The sequence below is a fragment of the Pogona vitticeps genome, chromosome 15, assembly GCF_051106095.1.
Source record: "Pogona vitticeps strain Pit_001003342236 chromosome 15, PviZW2.1, whole genome shotgun sequence".
In the NCBI taxonomy this organism is placed as follows: Eukaryota; Metazoa; Chordata; class Lepidosauria; order Squamata; family Agamidae; genus Pogona; species Pogona vitticeps.
In genome coordinates this window covers 3,689,611-3,710,657 of record NC_135797.1, presented here as the reverse complement: position 1 = coordinate 3,710,657, position 21,047 = coordinate 3,689,611, and the positions used below count along the sequence as shown (strand labels likewise).

Sequence of the window (21,047 nt, the reverse complement as noted above, 5' to 3'; positions counted from 1 at the left end):
CATCCGTTGCCTGCCTCTCTGTCGTCTTCTTCCCCAGCTTCCGTTCTTGACCTCGGTGGCTCTCAATTCCCAAAAGCCCTCTCCAAAGTGCTCAGGACGTTTGGCCCCTCATTGCAAAGGCGGAGAGGAGGAGGAGGAAGTTCCACTTTCTTCTGATCCCATTCTTCGCTGGCGTCGGGTCCCATTTATGGAGGGACAGAAGTCCGTCTGATTTGCGGAATTAATGGGCTCCGTAGCCTCCATCCAGCCGACACGAAGCTTGTTTCGGTATCTGCCACTCTTCCCCTGCCTTTCCTGTCCCCTAGACAAGGACGTGGTTTATTTTGTGCCAGCCTTTGTTCCGGGAAGTGGGAGTTGAGCGCTGTGGCACTTTGTACGAAAACCAGGCTTCTCTTTCGGAGCTTAAAATTTGCACACGGTTTTCGCAGTCTTTCAGAAGTAGTGAAGAAATGGATCCCCCCCCCTTTCCGGGGTTTCTAAGGCATCCCATAAACAAACCAGTTTAACCCAGAGACCCCTGGATGCAAGAATTGCGCCAGAGAGAATAGGAAGTGATCTGTGACCATTGGGAACTTGGCTGGTTGCTTGGTTCTCCGGATCACATCTGCATTTAAGCATTGCAATACCCTTTCTGGCCAGACATCGTGGTGGCGCTGTTGTGCTACAGCATTCCTGCTGCCCTGCTGTTCTTCCTCACCCCCGCCCCTGGCCCAGACCACAACAGCTCCCCCACCCCACATTTTTTGGGATATTTATTTATTTATTGTCCGAGCGCTTCCAGAACAGGACAGTTGCTTCACGTTCCACGCCCTACGTTTGTAAAAAATGGGGCCCTTCTTCTTTGCTCGAAAGCCAGGCCACCGAGCCCTCCGTCAGAATGATGCTCGCTGTATCCCCGCGCTGGGAGATTATCTGTCTCTGTAAGTAGAAAGATCTGCCTTTGTAATACCCTCTTGGCAGCAACAGAGCTGATGGTTCGGATTTGGTGAGCGTATGGGGCTCTGGGTGGCTGGAACCGGCCCTACCGTGAAGCGTAGGGAAGCAGTGGCCTCGGGTGGCCGTTTTTGGGTGGCACGAAACAGCAACAGAGAGGTTGATGTGCTTTTGTGCCCCATTGAAACCTGCCTGACTTTTTTTGGGGAGGTTGAGAGTTCGAATTCCCCCACTAGGCCGTCCTGGACTCTGTGGCCCATCTGGTCCCTTCCAGCTCTGTCGTTCCAAGATGATGATGATGATGACCCCGAGCCACTGAGCATGTGAGAACACGAAGCGGGGTCTCCTGGAAGGTGGCAATCCCAGCCCCCCAAAAAATCATCAAGCCTTCTGAGGGTGTTTAAAAGAAAAGAAAATCCAAATATTTTTATTTCGGCAGCATTCAAATGGCGTCGGCTGCCGTTTTGATAAAGCGATTATTATAATAACCGTAGCTTTTAGCATCCTGTCTTTCCCAGCATTCAGAGTTCATTTTTTTTGTTGGTTTTTATTATTATTTTTAGCTTCTACCATCTTATCTGAATAACATTTTCTTTGAGATTCTGAGCTGCTCTGGAAGACCCAAATGGAAATGCACGAAAGGATCGCCTTAATGGAAACCTAATTTTAAGCCCCTTTCAAGAAATCAAGGCTGGAAGGAAATGTGGTAAAGCCCTTTTTGTTTATGTAACACAAGATGCAAATATAGATATATATCTATATAGCTAAGCAGTTTACAGTGGAACACACCCCAGTGCAGTATACAAGTAAAGTCATTTAAAACCTTTTAAATTGAATATTTATTTATAGGGTAGAATAGCCATAACAATCTTAGAATTGCAGAACTGAAAGAGACCCTATAGAATCAAGTCCAGCCCCTATCAAATATTAAAGTGTGTGCTGTCAAAATGCTTGGTGGCCCTGTTGGTGTGAGGATGATGGGCCTCGTAGTTCCCCCAGAAGTCATCTCTCTTGAGCACAGAGGATGGCAATTCAGTTTAGGGAGTCTGCTGGCTGGGTCTTGTGGCAGACCAAGAGGAGGCGAACGAGGACCTTAACTAGAGCGGTGGGTTGTGTTTTTTGCCGTCCCCTGGGTTCTGCTGCCTGAGGCAGGCGCCTCGGTCTGCCGGAGGGACGGGCAGCTTGTGTACCCCAGAAACACCATTAAGGTCCCCCCCCTCAGATCAGAAGTGGCTTAATCAGACCTTGTGAGATGGGGGTCTCGCAAGGACAATTAAGAGCTATTCTCTCTACAAAAGACCCGCTCCTTATTTGTTAGGACTGATCCAGCTAGCTGCGTGTTTAGACTCTCGTTGTGCCAAAGTCGACCTGAACCGGGGTGGAAATCACAATGAGTGCCTTTACTTCCAAATTTACACCTCCCTACTATTGCCGGGTCATTATCCAGACTTTCTGCCTCTGGTGTTCCTCCGTCTCTTCGTTCCAAAAGCTCGCCTCGGGTAACCGTCGTCTGTCCTGGCTCCTCGTCCGGCCAGGCGGCCCCTTCGTTGCAGAAGGCTTCAATCCAGCTGCTGTTCGGCTCGCCGGTCCAGCTGTTGTCTGTAATCCCCGCCCCTCTTGATCCTGCTTTCTGGCCAAACAGGGTGGCTAAGGAGATTATATAGGGCACGCAGAAGGGGGTCTTATATAACTCCACCAAGGAGCAATGCACGGATGAAGGTTCCTTAAAGCCTGATAAGGAATTGCGATTCCCCCCTCCCCTTCCTTTATTTGGAGTCTAAGACGGAGGCGACTGATGGGATGAGGATGTTGGAGCCCTAAATTACTGGGGCTTCGCCTGTTGGATGGCCGTCTTCCCTCCACTGATAGTCAAGATCCTGTGCATTACAACCGGCATTGAGGTTACCAAACACACTGGAGTAGACAGCATTTGGAGAAAGGATGATTTCGGACTACAGATTCCAGAATCCTCCAGGTGACGGCCGGCGAGTCTGGTTTCAGAGTCGCTATGAATCCGCTCCAGGTTTTAGGCGTTACAAGAGTTGTTCCATTCAGGGGGCTCAGCTTCAATCTCCCAAATGGGTACCAGATGTTGGATAACTCCTGTAAAAGGGGAAGGATAAAACCCGGAATGGATTCCCAGAACCCCCGGAGTGGGAGTCGCCAGCGGATTGCTCAACCCATTGCTCCATCCGGCCTCCTCTTCCTCTTGCCTGATTGAATGGACAGAGGCCCAAATTCTCAAAAGGGGCTTCTCTAGTCTGGGTAACCAAAAAGGTCTTTGGAAAACAGGGGATGCTGGCTGATTGAACCCGGATTTTCCGTATACTGTACCAGAATATTCTCTCGGTGATGGGAGTTAGGAGGGCCTCCCCAGGAGTCTTCCCGTGTCCTCTTTGACCTCATCAGCAGGATGCCCTCCTTCAGCCTTCCGTTGCTGTGCTGCAGAGCGCTACCTGGATGCGGTCGCCATGGCAACCCTGGCAGCCAACATCCACCTTTTGAGGAACAGCATGCAATGATGATGAAATCGGTAGACTCTAAACGAGAGGCAAACGGGGTTGCGGTTTGTCAAGTGAAGAAGGGGAAGGCGGGTGGCGGCTGTCTTAGATGAAGGTCCAGCCTTCATCATTATTACTCCTGGGGGTTCTCTTCCCCGCCTCCCTGCAGGAAATAATCTAGCTCTCCAGGGAATCATGGCAGGTTGCTTGCAAACGTAGTTGGCGCTCAAACCGACTTTGGGGTTGTGTTGCCGTACGGAAATGCTTAGAGGGGTGTGTGAGTTGGTGCTGTGGACCCATGGCGGGAAGGTGAGCCGTCCCCAGTATGTTGATGCCCGAGTGAGGATTGGAAGGGGCAGCTGGCCACTCTCGCCAGGTCAAAGAATGCACTTCCTCGTCTAGGCCACCCGGTTATTTTTCAGAAGAAAGAAATCCCTCAATCTGCAGGAGTAAAAACGGAGTAAAATTTGCCAGATTTTCTCATGTCATCCCCAGCCTATTGGGGGGTGGGGAACAAGGCAGCGTTCCCCACCAAGCCTGGGGAGACCAGTCTGGAGATCCAACAGGAGAGAGGGGGGGGGCTGGGGATTTTGGGGAGAACCTGTGAGGCCTGTCTTTGCTGCTCCCCAACTTTGGCCGACTGAGGTGGCCGCCTTGTGGCAAATGGGGCTTCTCAGATACACTGCTCTTACCTGTGGAGGTTTTGCTAGGGAAACGAGCGGGTCGTTCTATTGAATGGCCACCAGCGAAGAGCTTTAAGAAACAGGGACCAAAAAAAAGAATTATTTGCCAGCAAGGAGCGACTTGACCTTCAGCTCAGTTCCCGGATGTTCATCCGAGGAATGGAGCCAAAAGACCAGCTTCTGTGGGGCTAGCCAGCGCTGGCTGGAAAAGATAAACAGATGTGTGGAAACACGGGTTTCTGAGACGGGAGGAATCTTTTTCCATGGAGAAAGCCAGCCGGTGGGGGTCTTGCGTGTTCGGTTTGGTCGAACCTGCAACAAAATGGTGCAGCGCGGAGTTGATTTCAAACAGAAGCACTCAGATTTGGGGATCCAGAGCCTGGCACCCTCTTTTTAAATACTCCTTGATTTTTTTTTTAAACAGACTCCCCATGTGTGTAAGTAACTGACTCTCCATCTCACACAGGGGTTTTGCAACGTTTGATTTTACTTATTTATTGCCCGTCAGTCAATCCCAGATTGATGGTCCTGCATATGTGCTAAGGTTCGTTTCTCATTTCTCAGCAATGGCGTCATGTGGGCCAATGTTTTTCCTCTTGCAGGGAATGGCTGGTTTTCCTACATTTTCTTGCTGTAGGGAAGGACCATTGTTATTATTATATGCTATCAAGTCGCCTCTGATTTATACTGACCCTATGAGCAAGCGCTCTTCCGAATGCCCTTCTCAACTGCCTTGCTCAGCTCTTGCAAAAACTCAAGCCTGTGGCGTAATTTAGGGAGTTGATCCATCTCATATTTCGTCTTCCTCATTTCCTGCTTTCTCCTACCTCTCCCATCACAATGGTCTTTTCCAGAGATTCCTGCCTCCTTATGAGGTGCCCAAAGTTGGATAGCCTCAGTTTCAATATATTTTGCCTCCAGAGACAGTTCAGGCTTGATTTGATCAAGGACCCACTTGTCTGTCTTTCTAGCCATTACAGGATATCCAGAAAAGGACCCATTTTCCTCAATTTTGCCATTGAACATCTGAAACACAACACATGCATAAACTCATTTTCCAAGTGGAAAAAAAACAACAACAGAAGCAGCCTGATAAAGATGTTGAGGACAGGGGAAAAAAAACAGATCCCTCATTTGACACGACAAAGTACCGAACTTCTAAAAGAAAAAAAAATGATTTTTTGTTTCTTTGTGTGCTTTTCTTGCACCGCGCTCTCCGCGCCGTGGACCACAAGAATAAAAACAAATGAAAACGGATGCCATAAGATACACTTAACAACCGAGAGCTAAAAGCAACAGCCGCAAACAAACAAAAAGAAACCACAACAGCAGGAGAATAATTAAAACAAACCGGGCCAGCCCTGGAGAGCCTTATTTGAAGGCCAGAGAAAAGACAGCTGCTTTTCCTTCAAGGAAACGGGTTCTGTAATCTTGGCCACCAGCACCTTATGACTCGCTTACTAACAGATTTATCTTAACATGCCGGGCATTTATTCCAACTCATGATAAAGTAAACAGAAATTTACCCTTGATGGAGAGCTTTCGCATCCAAGATTCCCTTCCTTTGCTCTCCGTGTTTCTCAGGCCTGGCTCGACCAAGCAGCTTTTGGGGTGTTGTGAAAGCGTGCAATCTGCAATTTTTGCATTTGTTTTCCCCATCAAGGGTGGGGAAAGGGAGTCTGTGAATTTTCCCGCCTTCTCTGCTAAAGTTGTGGCTTTCCACTGCAAAGTAAAATAAAAGCCTATGAAACGGCTTCCAGCGTTTGAGATTTTGGGGTACAGCCTGGGCCCTGGAAATCATCTACTGTATTCTAAAACATGGATATCGGGGGCAAAGACTAAGATTCGGAAAGGATTTTCCTCCGAGAAGTGGGTGTCAGCCACCTGAGACCCATAGAAGCCATTCTTAGAGGCTTCTGTATATGAGTTTAGGTGTGATGACCTCCAGCACTATCCCTAAAGAGATTTCCTATGGAAGTAAATACGTTTCCCCTATTTTGCTTTATTACTTATTTTCAGCCTCACAATTCTTTCCATTAGCCACCATTCCAGCTACTGCGCTCTGCTAAGACATTATGAAATAATGCCAAGAAAGGTACCCGTCTTCGCTAACTGTGTAGGACTGCAGACTCTCACTGCACTCTTCAGCTTGGCAAGGGGGAAACCACCGCCTCCGTGACTCGGTTTGCTGATTTCCTGCATCCGTCTCAATTTTCCCACACATTCTCCCCGTCTGCCTGGCAGCCCTTCTCCGGCTGCGTCCGGAACCTAGGAGTCCAAATTCCCACAAACTAGCTAAAAGGCAAACTTGTACGTCACAATTCATAAATCTGGAGACCGAAAGGAGACAGACTCTCACGCCGGATGATCCGGGCCAACGTGATGTGAAATTTATATTCTGAACACGCATATATATACAGTATATTGTAATAAAGCTTTTCCTCTCGCTTCCCCGAGCCCGGAGCAGTCAAGAAGAGAGATAGAGGTCAGAAGGATACAGCCCTGGCTAGGAAAGAATATTCCCTGTGCCATGTATTTATTATTTATCTATTTTTAAGTGTTTGTTTTATTTATAGGCTGCCTTTGGCCGGATAAGGGGATCTCAAGTGGGTCGCAATATTAAGAACAGAGTTAAAAAACAAAAGGTAAAAAAAAACCCTATATGCTAATTAAAATACAATTAAATAATGCAAAGCAAGTAAACATTACAAACGCTAAACTTTAAAAAGGCATTGGGGGGGTGTCAAAAGACTGCTTGAAAAGGTGGGTCTCCAGCTGTCGGCAGAAGGATTGCCGTTTAGTCGTGTCCGACTCCTCGTGACCCCATGGACCAGAGCATGCCAGGCCCTCCTGTCTTCCACTGCCTCCCGGAGTTGGGTCCAATTCATGTTGGTCGCTTTGGTGACCCTGTCCAAACATCTCATCCTCTGTCGTCCCCTTCTCCTCTTGCCTTCACACTTTCCCAAAATCAGGGTCTTGTCCAGGGAGTCTTCTCTTCTCATCAGATGGCCGAAATATTGGAGCCTCAGCTTCAGGATCTGTCCTTCCAGGGAGCACTCAGGGTTGATTTCCTTTAGAATTGATAGGTTTGATCTCCTTGCAGTCCAGGGGACTCTCAAGAGCCTCCTCCAGCACCACAATTCAGAAGCATCCATTCTTCGGCGGTCAACTTTCTTTATGGTCCGGCGGAGGGATAGAAGGGACAATGGCCAACCTGACCTTCCAAGGGAGAGCCTTCCATAACGTAGGAGCTGCCCCGGAGGAGGCCCCGTCTTGTGTCCCCCACCAGCTGTTCTCTGATGATCTTCAAAGCCGAGAAGGCTCCTATGGGGAGATATGGTCCTTCAGGTAGCCTGGACATAAGATCCGTCCATCCGTCTGTCTGTCCATCCACCCATCCACCCATCCACCCATCCATCCATCCATCCATCCATCCATCCATCCATTTTTAAAAAAGCAACAACCCAAGATCAATCCCAGTAACTCTCCAGCCCACATGATGTTCAAGCAGCTGTTTGGAAGCTGCGTTTCCCCCCCCCCCCCCAGGCTTTTCACATTAATCTTAAATGTTACAAGACTCCTGGTATTTTGTTTTTTTAAAACTTCTCCTCACATGCCTGCCTCAAGAGTCTGGGTGACCCAGGCACCCTCAGGCGGACCTTAGTGGCGACCCGTCTCTCTGGCTGCTCGGCACCTACAGACTAGAAAATATGAGATGATGAGGCTGTGGCAGCAGGCTTCGAACCCTCCACCTCATATGGAGACCTCGGCCTTCGTATCTGGGGTGTGAGGATTTATTTGGCGTGACACCCCCCCCCCAAACAAAAGCCGGAGAGGAGCTAAATTCGTGCTCCTTGCTCCAACCCTCCTGGACAGGACCCTCGGTTTGAGATCCTTAGCCTGAGGCGTTGATGATCTTTTCCTTGTGTTAGGGAATTGTGGAGATTTTTTGCTACGCTTTCCTTAATTAAGGGTGCTTTCCGGTAAGGTGAGCGAGGTGCGAAAACTTAGCTCCTCTCCGACTCCACGGGGGCAAACCAAGGAGATTCACAATGTGAACGAAGAGAAGATCAGAGATGGTTTTCATCATCCTTCATCAGAACAGGCGGGAAGGGGATGTGCATGCCGGTCCTTGGCGATGGACTACAGCTCCCAGAATGCTTCACCTATGCGGGGTAGGGTTGATGGGTCATGTAGCCCACCAACATTTGGAGGGCTGCCCCGGCTCAGTCTTGCCTGATGGGTTCTGTTGGTCCACCAAATCCCATCGCTCCCACGCCCTGGGCGGAGACAGAAAGATTCAAGGGGGGAGGAGAAAGGACAGTGGCTCAGACAGCTGAACTGGATCAGATTAGAGAGAGAGGCATCCAGATAAATCGGCTTCCCTCCAGCCTGGGGTTTTCTCCAGCTGTCACAAACTACATTTTTTATCATCCCCAGCTGTTGGGGCTGATGGGAGCCCAAGTTGAAATGATCCTGGGAGACAAGAGCTTTAAACAAAAATATGGGTTAAACAAGCAGGAAGATTAGAAAGGCAGAAGAGAGAAGGAAAAGATAGATCCCCAGATGTTCCCCCCCCCACCCCCGGGGTGTCACTCGTACTTCCCCGTATCCCTGACTAGTCTGGCCAGGACCGATGGGACTTGTTGTCCAAGAGCATCTGGAACAGCAGACCCCCCACCCGCCCCACACCATGACCGGGCGATGCACCCGACCCCAGCCCACACACACACACACCCTGCGAGGCTTCCCCCTCGCCTCGCCTCGCGCCCCGCGGCTTCACCTGTTGAACTTCCCACCTGCCGCCTCGCCCGATTCCCAGCGTCCCGGCCAAAAAGCGACACCCCCCCCCCCAGCCGCCACCCACCGGTCCTTTTCAACAGAGGCCCCCCTGCCGAAGGGAAGGCAGGCGGCGTCCGCCCGGTCGGGGCGTGGGCAGCCAACTCCCCCCGCTCCCCACCTCTCCGAGGAGCCGCGGGACTACAAACCCCGTGATGCCCGCGGCGCGCACAGGCGCAGTGGGGCTCGGGCGGCCTTTGGGGAGGGGGCGGCGGGCAGGGCAAGGGAGGGGGGGTGATGTCACCCCGGCAGCCGCTCTTCGGGAGCCAATGAGCGCCCGCCGAGGGGGCGAGAGGGGGGCTTGGCCGGCGGCGGCGCGCCCGCGCGCGCTCCCGCCAGGCTGGGAGGCAGCGCCGGGCGGCTCTCGCTCTCGCGCTTCAGACTCCAGCAGCTCGGCTGCGGCAGCAGCGCGCCCGCCCGCCCGTCTCCGCCGCCTCTTCTTCTTCTTCTTCCTCCGGCTGTGCCATCGCCGCCCAGGCTGGGCATCGGAAGGGGCGGCTTGGATGCCCCTGCCCTGGGGGTGGCAGCAGGCTGAGCCGGGGCAGGGGCACCGCGGGGCGGCCCGGGGATGGAGCCGTCGGGGCCCGACGCCGGCGGGGGCGAGCGGGAGGCCGAGGAGGCGCGCGGGTGCCCGGCGGTGGTGCCGCCGTGCCCACCCTCGGGGGAAGAGGCGCGCCCCCCGGCCCCGGCCGCGCCCTCCACCGGCTTCCCCCCGACGGCGGCGGCGGCGGCGGGGCCCCTGCGGGCTCCACCTCCGGTGGCCGCCCTGCGCCCGGCCTCCCGCCAAGGGGGCAGCCAGCCCAATGTCAGCGGCGACCCTTGGGCCCCGTCGGGCCACTCGCCCAGCTCCAGCGGAGGAGGAGGCGGCGGGGTGGCCAAGCACCGGCAAGCCAGCCCCTTGGCGCACCGGCGGGACAGCAACCCCTTCACCGAGATCGCCATGAGCTCCTGCAAGTACAGCGGCGGCGTCATGAAGCCGCTCAGCCGCCTCAGCGCCTCCCGTCGGAACCTCTTGGACGGCGAGGCCGAGGCGCAACCGCTCCAGCTGCTGGGCGCCGGCGGCGCGCCCCCGCCGGAGATCGTCATCTCCCGGGAGGATAACCATTCCCCGCAGGGCCTGCTCCACCACGCGCACCCCAACACGGCGGGCGGCGGGGTCGTCGGGCTGGGGGGCGGCGGGGGCGGCGCCCACAAGCACCCGCCCGTCGGGGGCCCCGCCGCCTTCGCCAAAGCCTCCAAGCGCAAGAACCAGAACATCGGTTACCGCCTGGGTCACCGGCGCGCCCTCTTCGAGAAGCGCAAGCGGCTCAGCGATTACGCCCTCATCTTCGGCATGTTTGGCATCGTGGTGATGGTCATCGAGACGGAGCTCTCCTGGGGCTTGTACTCCAAGGTAAGAGCCGCCCGGCCGGGCGCGGAGCCAGGGAGGCATCGCCAAAAAACCACAAAAAAAGCGCACGCCAAAAAGCGCACGCCGGGGCTCTCCAAAAACGCCCCCGGCGCGGCGCGGCGGCCACCGTTTTGGGGAGACTTCTCAGCCTCCGGGAGAGGAAACGGGGCTTTGTGGGGAAGGGAAAACCGGGCTTTTAGGGACCGACCTTTAGGGACCCCCTCCCTCTTCCCCCAAGGCGGCGCATCTCTGCCTAGGGGCGCTCCGCCAGCGCCGGAGCTGAGCGGTGCGCCCCGGTGGCTTCCCCATGGTAACGCGCGCTGCCGAGGAAGTTTGCCCGCTCCAGGCTGGCCTTTCTCGGCCGGTTCTGGGGGGCGGCGAAGGGAAAAGGGGGAACGATCCGAATTTGGGAGGGAAGGGAGCCCCTCTTGGGTGGCTTGACGTGCCCAAAAGGGAGCCCCCGTCTTCATCCAAAGGAGCCCTTTGGATAAAAACCGGCCGAGACGAGGCGAGGACGGAAGGATGGTTACAGGTGGGAGGGGGCTGAAGAGGAAGGCGGAGGGGATCCGACCGGTTGGTTTGCTTTTCCCACCTGCTTCTCTGGCTCTGGATCATTCCCTCTCTGTAGGCTTCCGATGGGAAAAGGTGGCGAGGGGCCTCCGCGCCCCGGCGCGCCTCCCGCAGCTTGGCACGCAAACCCGTTCCTCTCCCTGAGATGAGTTTGGAAATGTCTGGGTGGGGGGGTGGGAGAGGCTGCTGGCGGGTCCTCCTTGGGGGGTCGGGATCGGGGGGGGGGGGGGAAAGAGGCAGGCCTGAGGCTTGAGAGCTAACGTTCCCGCCGGGAGGGCATCCTTCCCTCCATCCCCCCCCCCCCAAAGGCTTCAGGCGCGGCTTGTTCCTCGGGACGCAGCTGGAAGGGGTTTAGGCAGGGCGGTGTGTGTGTGTGTGTGTGTGTGTGTGTGTGTGTGTGTTATTTCGCCCCCACCCTGGTTGGAGGGGGGGCGTTTTAGAGGCTAGAAGCAGGAATGGTTGAAGACTGGATTAGAAGCCCCTTCCATATTTCTGGAGAGGGATCCGTACCCCTCACCCCCACACACACACCCTCTGAGGGCCAGGGACCTTTTGCCTGCCTCTCCCTTTCAAGGGAGGGGTGCAATCCTGACCCCCTGGGGGTCCACATTGCCTTGCCTCCGGTGCCAGGCGTCTCCCTACCCATATATTTTCCCTTAATCCTTCCACCGCGCCCTGGTGAATTTCTGTAGCCATTTCCCTGTGGCCGGCTGCCCCCCCCCCCCCGTTCTTGATCCTTTCTCTGCGGGAACCCCCAGATTTGGGTGAGACTGTAGAATTTAGATGCCCCCCCCACCCGATTTTTGCTGCAGAAGAACTGCAGAGAAACCATCTTTGGGGTGGAGGGGGGCTGAGCACAGAACCTTTCCCGGCCTGAGGCTGGCTCTTCTTTGGGGGCATGCTGGGGTGTGGTTGCATTGGGCTCTCCAAGTGTGGGGCAGAATCATGACACCCCCCCCCATGAAAGCGGTCATGGTGGCCAGACAGGCGGCCCTGTCTCTTCCCTGTGGTGGGATCCCCCTTCTCCCCATTTGAGCCTAGGCTCATAGGCTAGCCTTGCTCTCCCCATGTGGCAGGGAGTTCCAGAGGTCCCCTGGGCACAGTGTTTGAATACCTCACCGCTGCCCTGCTGCATTTACCCCAGAACGGGGTTTCAGGCAGTCAGCCTTAATGTGATGTTCTCAAGAGGTGTCAAGGCACTGCGGATGATGGGCATTTTAGTCCAGCGTATCAGGAGGGAAGTGGAGGGAAGCTGGACCTAAGAACAGTGCAGAAATTTGGCTTCGCTTTTCTTTTTACTAAACTCGCCTCCTTAGCTGATCGTCTAAAGAGTAGGCAGATGTTTTAATTGGTTGTTTTAATTTGCTTATAAGGGGCTCTAGAGCAGGGATCTTTAACCTTTGACCTGCCGGGTGATTCGAGTTCCGTTGCTCTCAATTATGCTGCGTAAATCTGTGTTTTTCGCCTCCAGCGGCCTGGAGCTTGGGAGGGTCCCGAGTCTCAGTCGTTTGGGGGACCAAGGTGTGTGAGCCCCTGTTAGCCAAAGGACAGGTCCCTGCCCCTAGGCGTCTACACTTGGCCTTGAACCTGGGCTTGGAGAAGGGAGGCAGATGAAGCAGACAGGGCTGAGATGAATGGCTCAAAAGAGGCCTAAATGTTTCAAAGTAGTGTGGTGAGGAAGAAGGCTAGCTGTGCGGATCTTGTTGGACTCAGGGACCCATTGTCCCCAGCCAGCAGGTAGGTAGAATGGGATTTGGAATCGAACAGCGTGTAGATGCCTCGCCATGCTTTGCCAGAGGTGGGGTTTCTTCTGGAGTTGCCCCTTTTATGAGGTGCACGTCATTCATCAGAGTGTGGAAAAGTTACTTTTCCCCACTCTGTGGCTCCAGATCCAGGATCCGACCCGGCAGCCCTGCTGGTGAGGGAATGCTGGGTCTTGTAGTCCATAAAATGTAACTTTCCGAAACCTGTTATTCAGAAGGCTTCCCCCCCCCCCCTTCCCTTGAGGTTCCTTAGTCATGAAACACCATCCTAAGAGATGCTTGCCTGGCGCTTACATTGCCATCTGTTTAATGCCAGCCGAAAATATTTTTATTCACCCACGTGCTTGAATTTGCTGTAAACCTCCTTCTTCGTTTCTTTTTCTTTTCTTTTCGGCTTGTTTTAAGGGATCTCGGCTGTTCCCTTTTAAAATGTACTCCTCTTTTGTGCTCTGCACTCCTCGAAGATCCGAACGGGACAGGGGCGATAAAGCATTTTTAAATAAAGGAGATAAGCAATAAATCAAATATTTTTATTTTACGACAGCCGGGAGTGATTAAGTAACAAGGTGTTATGGGAGGGGGAAATGCTTCTTAAGAAGCTTAAAGATTATACGACATGGTCAGGGGTTAACAATCTACCTTGATGATACGAATATAGTGCTTTAAAAAAGACCAATAAATGATAATCAAGTGGCTGAGTTTAACGCAGGCTGCTATAAAGAAAGAAAGAAAAAGGCAGAAGGCTTCGGAAGGGTTTATCATAGGGCGTAAACAAGGTTTATCATAGGGCGTAAACAATTTTGGAGACCAAGAGAGTAATCAGGAGAGGAGGAGAAAACTCCATAGTTATCTCTGTATCAAGAGGGAGTGAGTTCCATCGGTTATCTCTGTCCTGCAAGAGAAAGGAACTTGTTAGTTTCTGGTCAGTTTTTTTGGGGACCTGTTCTGTTCAAGGGAGATGCTAATGGCAAAAATTGGAGACCACTGAATTCTTTTTTGTTGAGGGTTATGGACTTCCAGCTTTGACTGCAGAGACTTTCCCCACCCCCCATTTCAGTGTGTTTCTAGGAGTCATGGTTTCTTTTTTCCTCCTCCTTCCTCCTCCTCCTTCCTCGTGGTCCACGTTTGGCCACCAGGCTTTCCACTCCCTGCCCTGTGTCCCATCGTTCTTAGCTACAACGAAGCCCGGGGAGTAAATATGTGGCCTGCCCCACGTGGCTGGACACCAGCATTCCATCTGCCCCAGCCGACATGGCCCGGGTATGGCCTCTAAACCAGCTGGATCACAACCCCAACCACCCCATCAGCAGGTGGATGATGGGCCTTGTAGTCCAGGACAGCTGGTAAGAACTAGATTGAAGGACAACCACCCGACGCTTTGCAAGCCTGTGGAGACAAAAGCAAGAATGCACTATGGATTTTAAGTAATTCATAACCTCTTAGCCACCCCCACCATCAATCCTACGGATGTATTAATGGCAGCGCTCTTCTGCTTTTTAATGTGGCCATAAAGGTTCCCTAAAATATATGCTGAATTCCCATGGAATCCGAGGAAAATCATTTCTGTGCCTTCCAAGCGGTGTCCTTCCATAGAGGGTTCTTGTTGGGATTTTCTTACACATCTTTCCGTCCCCTGACCCACTCCCTGGACTGTACAAGCAACTGTTAAAAGCAGCGCCTAAAAAATATGTAAGAGGGTATGAGCTGGCTTCCCGAGCAGAACGGATCGGGGTGCCGCGGAGACTCTGCGGCCACCTTTCGCTTTCTTTGCGAGAGGAGCTTATAAATAGAGAGGCCGTATTCTTCCTTCCCGCCCACCCCTGGCCCTCCTGCCACGTTCCCCAGCGATCAGCGGGTTTGAGAAGGCTGGGCGAAGCCTCGGTTTCTCTCGAAGGAACGGGGTGGTTGGCATGGGAACCCTTTCACAGCCCCCCCCCCCGAAGCCTCTCCGGAAGATCTGGGGTAGCTCTCTCTGGGAATGTGCCAAAGGGAAGCCAGTGGCGGTGATGGGAATCTCACGGATGCTGGCTGGCAGTTCTCTCTCTCTTCCTGAGCTTGGCAGGATTCGTGCCAGCCCCCCCCCCCCCCCGAGCAACACAATAGCAGGTCCCAAGGTTAGGGTGGAGTATGGGAGTGCAAAGGCTTTTATTCTCTTGCCAGCTGGGTGGATAAAAATAATCTGCCTCTCTTTTCCCACCCGCCCGCCCGCCTCCACCACCTTCGCCACCGACTCTCCTGGTCTCCGCCTTTATTATTATTATTATTATTTTGTCGGCCTCTTTTGGGTTTGAGGAAAGCAGGAGGGAGAGAGCGAGAGAGAACCTGAGCAGCTTTCTGGATGTCTAATCAAAGATAATCATAATTGATTGATCCAAGACCCACTTGTACATAGTATATGATATAAATATCACTAATAAATTAGCAACCTCTGTTAAAAGTAATTGCTCAGAAAAGTTCCTGTCAAGCATTCCACAAAGACTATAAAGGTTACAAACAGAACGAACGGATAGTGTCCTTCTCTCAAGGAGTGCTTAAATATCACATTTATTCATTTAGTCTCCATTGTGGGCTGCTTTTCTCCCTGTGAGGGACCCCAAGGCATCTTACGATGTAAAAATAAGTAATATTTAAAGCATAATGTGTGTGTGTGTGTGTGTTGTGTGCTATCATTTTGGAAGTGATGTATAGTGACCCTAATAGGGCATCCAAACCAAGTGAGATATTTGAGGAATAGTTTGACCGGCTGCACTCCCCTCAAAAATGACCGAGTAAAGAGCAATTAAAATGTGCAGTAAGGATGAAAAGCTCATTAATCCATTTAAAAACCATTTAGAACTTTGAAAAACACATTTAGATAACAACAACAACAACAACAACAACAACAACAACAACAACAACAACAACAACAATAACAATAATAATAATAATAATAATAATAATAATAATAATAATAATAATAATAATAATAATAATAATAATAATAATAATAATAATAATAATAATAATAATAATAATAATAATAATAATAAATATCCTTTGAACTGCAGAGCCTGAAGGGACCCCGTGGATCACTGGTTCCAGTCCTTCTCAAAGAGGCCTAGTGGGGATTCGAACCCCCAACCGCTCCCTAAGCCACTGTGCAGCAGATGGGACCCTCGCCCTGGGACCTCCATCGGCCTCTTCCTTCCTTCAGCCTTGCCTAGAAGGCAAGTCTTGTGGCCTGCCCTTTGCACATGCCCAGAAGCACTCTGTGGGGGGGGGCGCAGCGGTGATTCAGTCGCTGGGCATTCGAAACGAGCGCCAGAGATGTAATATGTACATTTTTTTTCAAAAAAAAAAAGGTTTTTCTCCTGTTTTGATTTCACCCACCGCTGGGTGAATAAGTCAATTTCTCTGGCCTGTGGCCTGGCTCATGTTTAGTTGTGGAATTAGAACTCAGAACCGGGAAGTATGGATCTGAGGTTGAGCTGCGAGCGGTGAGGGAGGCCTTGGGGAGAAGGGCGAGCATCAGAAAGCTTCTGCGTTCTGTGGGATTTACTCCCAGGTGGGTTTATAGCTAGGGTTTTATCTTAAATTAAACCGGCAATATAATCTAGATGAAGGTTCAGATGGTTGAGGACGGCGGTCCTCTCCGAGGCTAATCCTCCTCCTTTTTATGAAAATAATAATTTGCTCGTCTGGGGCTTCGGAGTAACGGTGACCTTCCCCCCCCGGCTTTCCTGGAGCCGGTTCTCAGTCCGTCCTCCTGGTGGCGCTGCGGGTCGCTTGCCCATGGCCATTGGGGGGGCGGCGCAGGGCAGAGCCACCCCATCGCCCCCCCTTGTCCGGGTCGGTCTCGGTTGGGGGCCCCTCCCAGGAGGCACAGCGGGATTCGAACGCCTGACCCTGGGCTCCACGGCCGTGTGCTCCAACCCACTGAGCCGGACCCCACTCAGTGGGCTTGTCGCTGGTCTGCAAATCCCACGGAACTCCGTGGCCCTCGTGGCGGCCACCGAAGGAGTTTTGATTTCCTGGGCAGCCCAAATTCCGGGCAGGCTGGGATATTTAGAAGCCCGCTTGGAGGCCAAAAATGGACGCTCTGCTTATGCCCTGGGGCTCTGTTTCTCAGCCTTTCATCCCGAGCAGGAGAGGAAGGAAAACACTACCAGTCTCCGGGTGCTGCCGGACTACAACTCCCATCAGGCCTCGGCGAAGGGAGAGGGATGATGACACTCGCAGCCCGCCAGCAGCCGGAAGGGCCACGCTTTGCTCCCTTCTTGTTCGAGAAACTCTGGACTCTGGGGGGGGGGGGGAAGCCTCATTGCCGGAACGGGCCGGCGAGACTTCATTAGAACCTCCAGGTTTGGGGGCAGTCTATCTTAAATTGAACATCGAAGTTAACCAAAAGCTGTGGATTTCCCCCCCCCCCATAAGTTGGAAAGGCTCTGTTGCTGGAAACAAACCCCTTGGTGCCCCTTCTCTGGGCTGAATCGATTGGGGGGGGTCCGGTCTCCCCTTCGCCAAAGGTGAGGGTCGGGGCAGGCTGTCTACAGAGAATCCCGGTGCAAGCTATAAATAAGACTACACAACACCCCCCCCAATCCCTCTCTCACACCCACACCCCCACCCTGACATTTCCCTGGCCTCCCACCCCCATCGCCCGGCGGGCCCTACTGTGTTCAGGAAATCCAAGCGAGTTGGCAAGGGTACCCGTTGCGTGGGTGGCGGCGGAGGGCGGGCGGGCGGGCAGCCTGACAGCTGGGCGCTGCAAGTGGCAGGCAGAGAATTCCCCTTCAGCCGGGGGCGGGCAGAGGGTGGCACGGTGCCAGCGGCTCTGCCGGGCGGGAATGCCATTACCCCAGCGGGGACAAGGGTGCGGCCACCCGGGCCTTGACCCCCACAGGGCAAACATTTGTGGCTTGGGAGGGCAGAAAGCTGTCGGGAGCGCCGCTGGGACTCCCCGGCAAGCTCGCCCAGCAGCTGGTGCCCAAGATATTTTTAAAAAGCGTCTCTGTGCGCGCGCGTGGGGAATAGAGCCAACGAATGTCAGTGACATGGGGGTCCCCCCTCCGTACCCCGGACCCGTTGACTGATATGCTGAGTGCCTGTAAATTCAGGAGGAGAATTACTGGTCGTGTGGTTGCGAGATGGTATCTCAGCGTCACTGGCTGTGCCAGATGGGGCTAATGGGTATTGGAGTCCATCAGCATCCTGAGTCTGGACTCTTTAAACATCTGACAATAATCTGTTATCCATCCATCCATCCATCCATCCATCCATCCATCCATCCATCCATCTATCTATCTATCTATCTATCTATCTATCTATCTATCTATCTATCTATCTATCTATCTATCTATCTATCTATCCATCTATCCATCTATCCATCTATCCATCTATCCATCTATCCATTTACAACATCAAAGATACAGAGAGCAAGTCCAGTTTAAAGAGAGACACTTTATTATACCCCAGACTTTTTACATATTTTTCTTTCCTGCTCACCTATGGTGAGCTTTATTTGGGGAGGGAAGGGTGAATATTCCAACCAGAAGCAATGTTTTAGTGAACCTTGAAATATAAGTCTTTTTTTATTTTTTATTATTATTTATCTATCAAATTACACAACATAAGCCTACTATCACACACACAAAAAATACAATTATATATCTCATTAGTGCCACTATCACCCTCAGGGCTAGCATTAATAATGCTTTAAATTTCATTCAATCCATTTTCTCTCCAAAAAGTCATTGTTTCTTCCCTCGGCGTATACCCTTTCCCTCTCCGAAATGCATATTCCAGGACCACACTCCGTATTTTCTTAAAATCATTTTTTTTTTGATAAACCTTATTTTTTCATATCACGTGTCAATTTATGTATCACCCAGGACTCTGTCTTAAAACAAAGAGAGAGCCAAAATATGCCCTGGATATATTGGTATTTTTAACCTCCTTAAGCAGAGCTTGAAAACGTCTGCCATTGTTTTTCCCCTCCATTGGGAAGATTTGAATCTGGAACCCTGAGATCCAATAGAACTGTGCCGGTCGCTGGTACATTTTTCCAGTGGCTCCTTCCTCAAATAGTCCCCAAAGGGTTCATTTCAGACCACCTTGAGCCCTCCAGAGCCATTAATTGGGTTTTTCTGCCGGGTTTCAGATGAGAAATATTTAATGCCGAGCGCCTGGAGAGAAACCGAGCAGGGGGTGAGCTTTCTCCGTGTAATGAGATTTTAATGTCTTTTCGGGGTGCGTGTAAATGAGGGAGCTGCTCCCAGCGGGATTAATCCTACGATTATTCCACGCAGAGACATCAATGGCCGGTAATAGAGAAAATCAGAGAGGAACCTTCCTTTAAAAATAATTTTTTTTTAAAAAAGCCCAGCTTCTCCATTATTGGAGGGACTTTTTAATTAAGCTTCAAAGCATCCCTCGCTTCAGAGGTTGCCAAAACTCAGTGTGGATTTTGTTGTCAGAAACGCGAGGGTCCCTAATGTTGGATTTCGGGGTGATTTCTTTGGCTGAATTATTGGGTTCCCATCGGTCTATTTCTAGCCCTATCTGGAATTCTTGACATTTCTTGGGAGTTTCCCATCCAAGCCCGAACTGGACTGGACCACCCTGTTTCAAGGGTGGCAGGATGATGCCTCTTTTCCCTCTAGCAAAATGGATTGGACGGCAGCCCTAATCTATTTACTCCGTGGACGGAGAGCATCTTCTAAATTTAATAAGAATAAAAGAATGGCCGGGTGCCCCTGGGCATGCGCAGAGTGGCGCTGTAAATCTTACAGCCAGTAGATAAAGACCGCAATAAGATGGCTTAGCCTGCTTCACATATATTTGTGTGTGTATGTGTGTAAATCTGTATTTTCCCTCCCCTTTTTCAGAAGGACTGGAGGCAGGAGGGGATTTATAAAAACGAAAGCAATCTGGCCGATCTGATCCTGCTGGAGGTGCAATTAGTTCCCCAATAATAGCTTAAATTAATGAGGAAGGTACCCCTGGGTGAGAGCAGGAGCCAGCCAGGGATATAGGCTCAGGATGAGCTGCGTCCGTGACGGCTTTTGTTCCGAACTTTACACACCCTCTGTAAGCCATAGATGGGGTCCTCAGGGACCATCCCCGAACCAAATCTGTTCCCCACCTTTAGCTGCTCTCGAACCCAGAGCCACCGGCCACAGCCTTGTGCCTCCTGGCCGTGGGCGACAACTCCCATCGTCCCCAGGCGTTTTCTCCTGCCCTGCTTGTCGATGTGCTTGCTCCTCGTCCATGTCTTACACAAACCAGTAATCGGACAGTCCCCACTTTCAGGCTGAAGAAAAAGGCAGGAGATAATCCAGAAAAGAGCAGAAACACTATAAGTCTTGGCTGACTGAAAAGGCAATAAATATACTGTATTTTTCTGTGTATAAGACTATACTTTTATCTAAAATCTTTAGAATAAAAATTGAGGGTCGTCTTATACACAGAAGTAATCTGAGGAGAGAACAAAAACAAGTGTAAGGGAAAGCAAGGATCAAAGTGATCCTGCAGGGTTTTGATCCCTTTCCCCGTACACTTGATAAGTCCCACTTTGGAGTTAGAAAAGTGGGGGTGTATTATACATGGAAAAATACGGTATTTTCTCCGATGAATCAGACTGTCCAGTAGGACCCCCCTTATCTGCAGGATCAGTATCCACGGATCTGCTTATCTACAGGTCGAGAAGTTTAAAAACTCGCCAAAATATACATTTTAACAAGGAATTGGCCAGAACTGACCACTAGAGGGAGCCAGAGACCATAGTACAGTATGATAAAATTCACTATTATTATAGTGTTTGCTCTTATCTGCGGTTTTCAGCATCCACTTGGAACTGATCCACGGCGAAGAGGGGGTCCTAATTTATTGAGCTCTGTCTTCCTTTTCTGCTGGACTCCCCCCTCCATTTCCTTTCTTCCTCGTTGCTGTTTCGTTGCTTTCTCCTTGAGAATTCTCCACCACTTTCCACCCACCGTTCCTTGAACAATATTCCCACCCCTCATTTAACTCACAGGCTCCTTCTGCTTTTTATTTTTGTAGAATTCCATGTTCTCCCTGGCGCTGAAATGCCTTATTAGCCTCTCCACTGTCATTTTGCTGGGACTCATCATCGCCTACCACACCCGGGAAGTTCAGGTAAGGTCCTTCCATTTCTGGGGTTGAGGACCGGAAAAAGGACACTTTCCTCCAGATACAGTGGTGCCTCACTAGACGACGATAATCTGTTCCACTGAAATCGCTGTTTAGCGAAATCATCGTCTAGCGAAAAGCATTTCCCCATTGGGATGCATTGAAACCTGTTTAATGTGTTCCAATAGGGAAGAATCGTCATTGTCTAGCGAAGATCGGCCATAGAAAAGCTGCTTTG

General features: G+C 51.6%; 1 protein-coding gene across 2 annotated transcripts in view; it reads left to right on the top strand.

Moving 5' to 3' along the window:
• The first annotated feature begins 9,180 nt into the window (after positions 1 to 9,180).
• The window catches only part of KCNN3 (potassium calcium-activated channel subfamily N member 3), a 55,542-nt gene continuing 43,675 nt past the window's right edge, over positions 9,181 to 21,047 (top strand). For both annotated transcript variants that reach the window (XM_072983910.2, XM_078382241.1), the window contains exons 1-2: positions 9,181 to 10,349; positions 20,720 to 20,815. In XM_072983910.2, the coding sequence (XP_072840011.2) occupies positions 9,525 to 10,349; positions 20,720 to 20,815 (921 nt within the window). In that variant the 5' untranslated portion in view covers positions 9,181 to 9,524. The remainder of the gene's footprint in view (positions 10,350 to 20,719; positions 20,816 to 21,047) is intronic.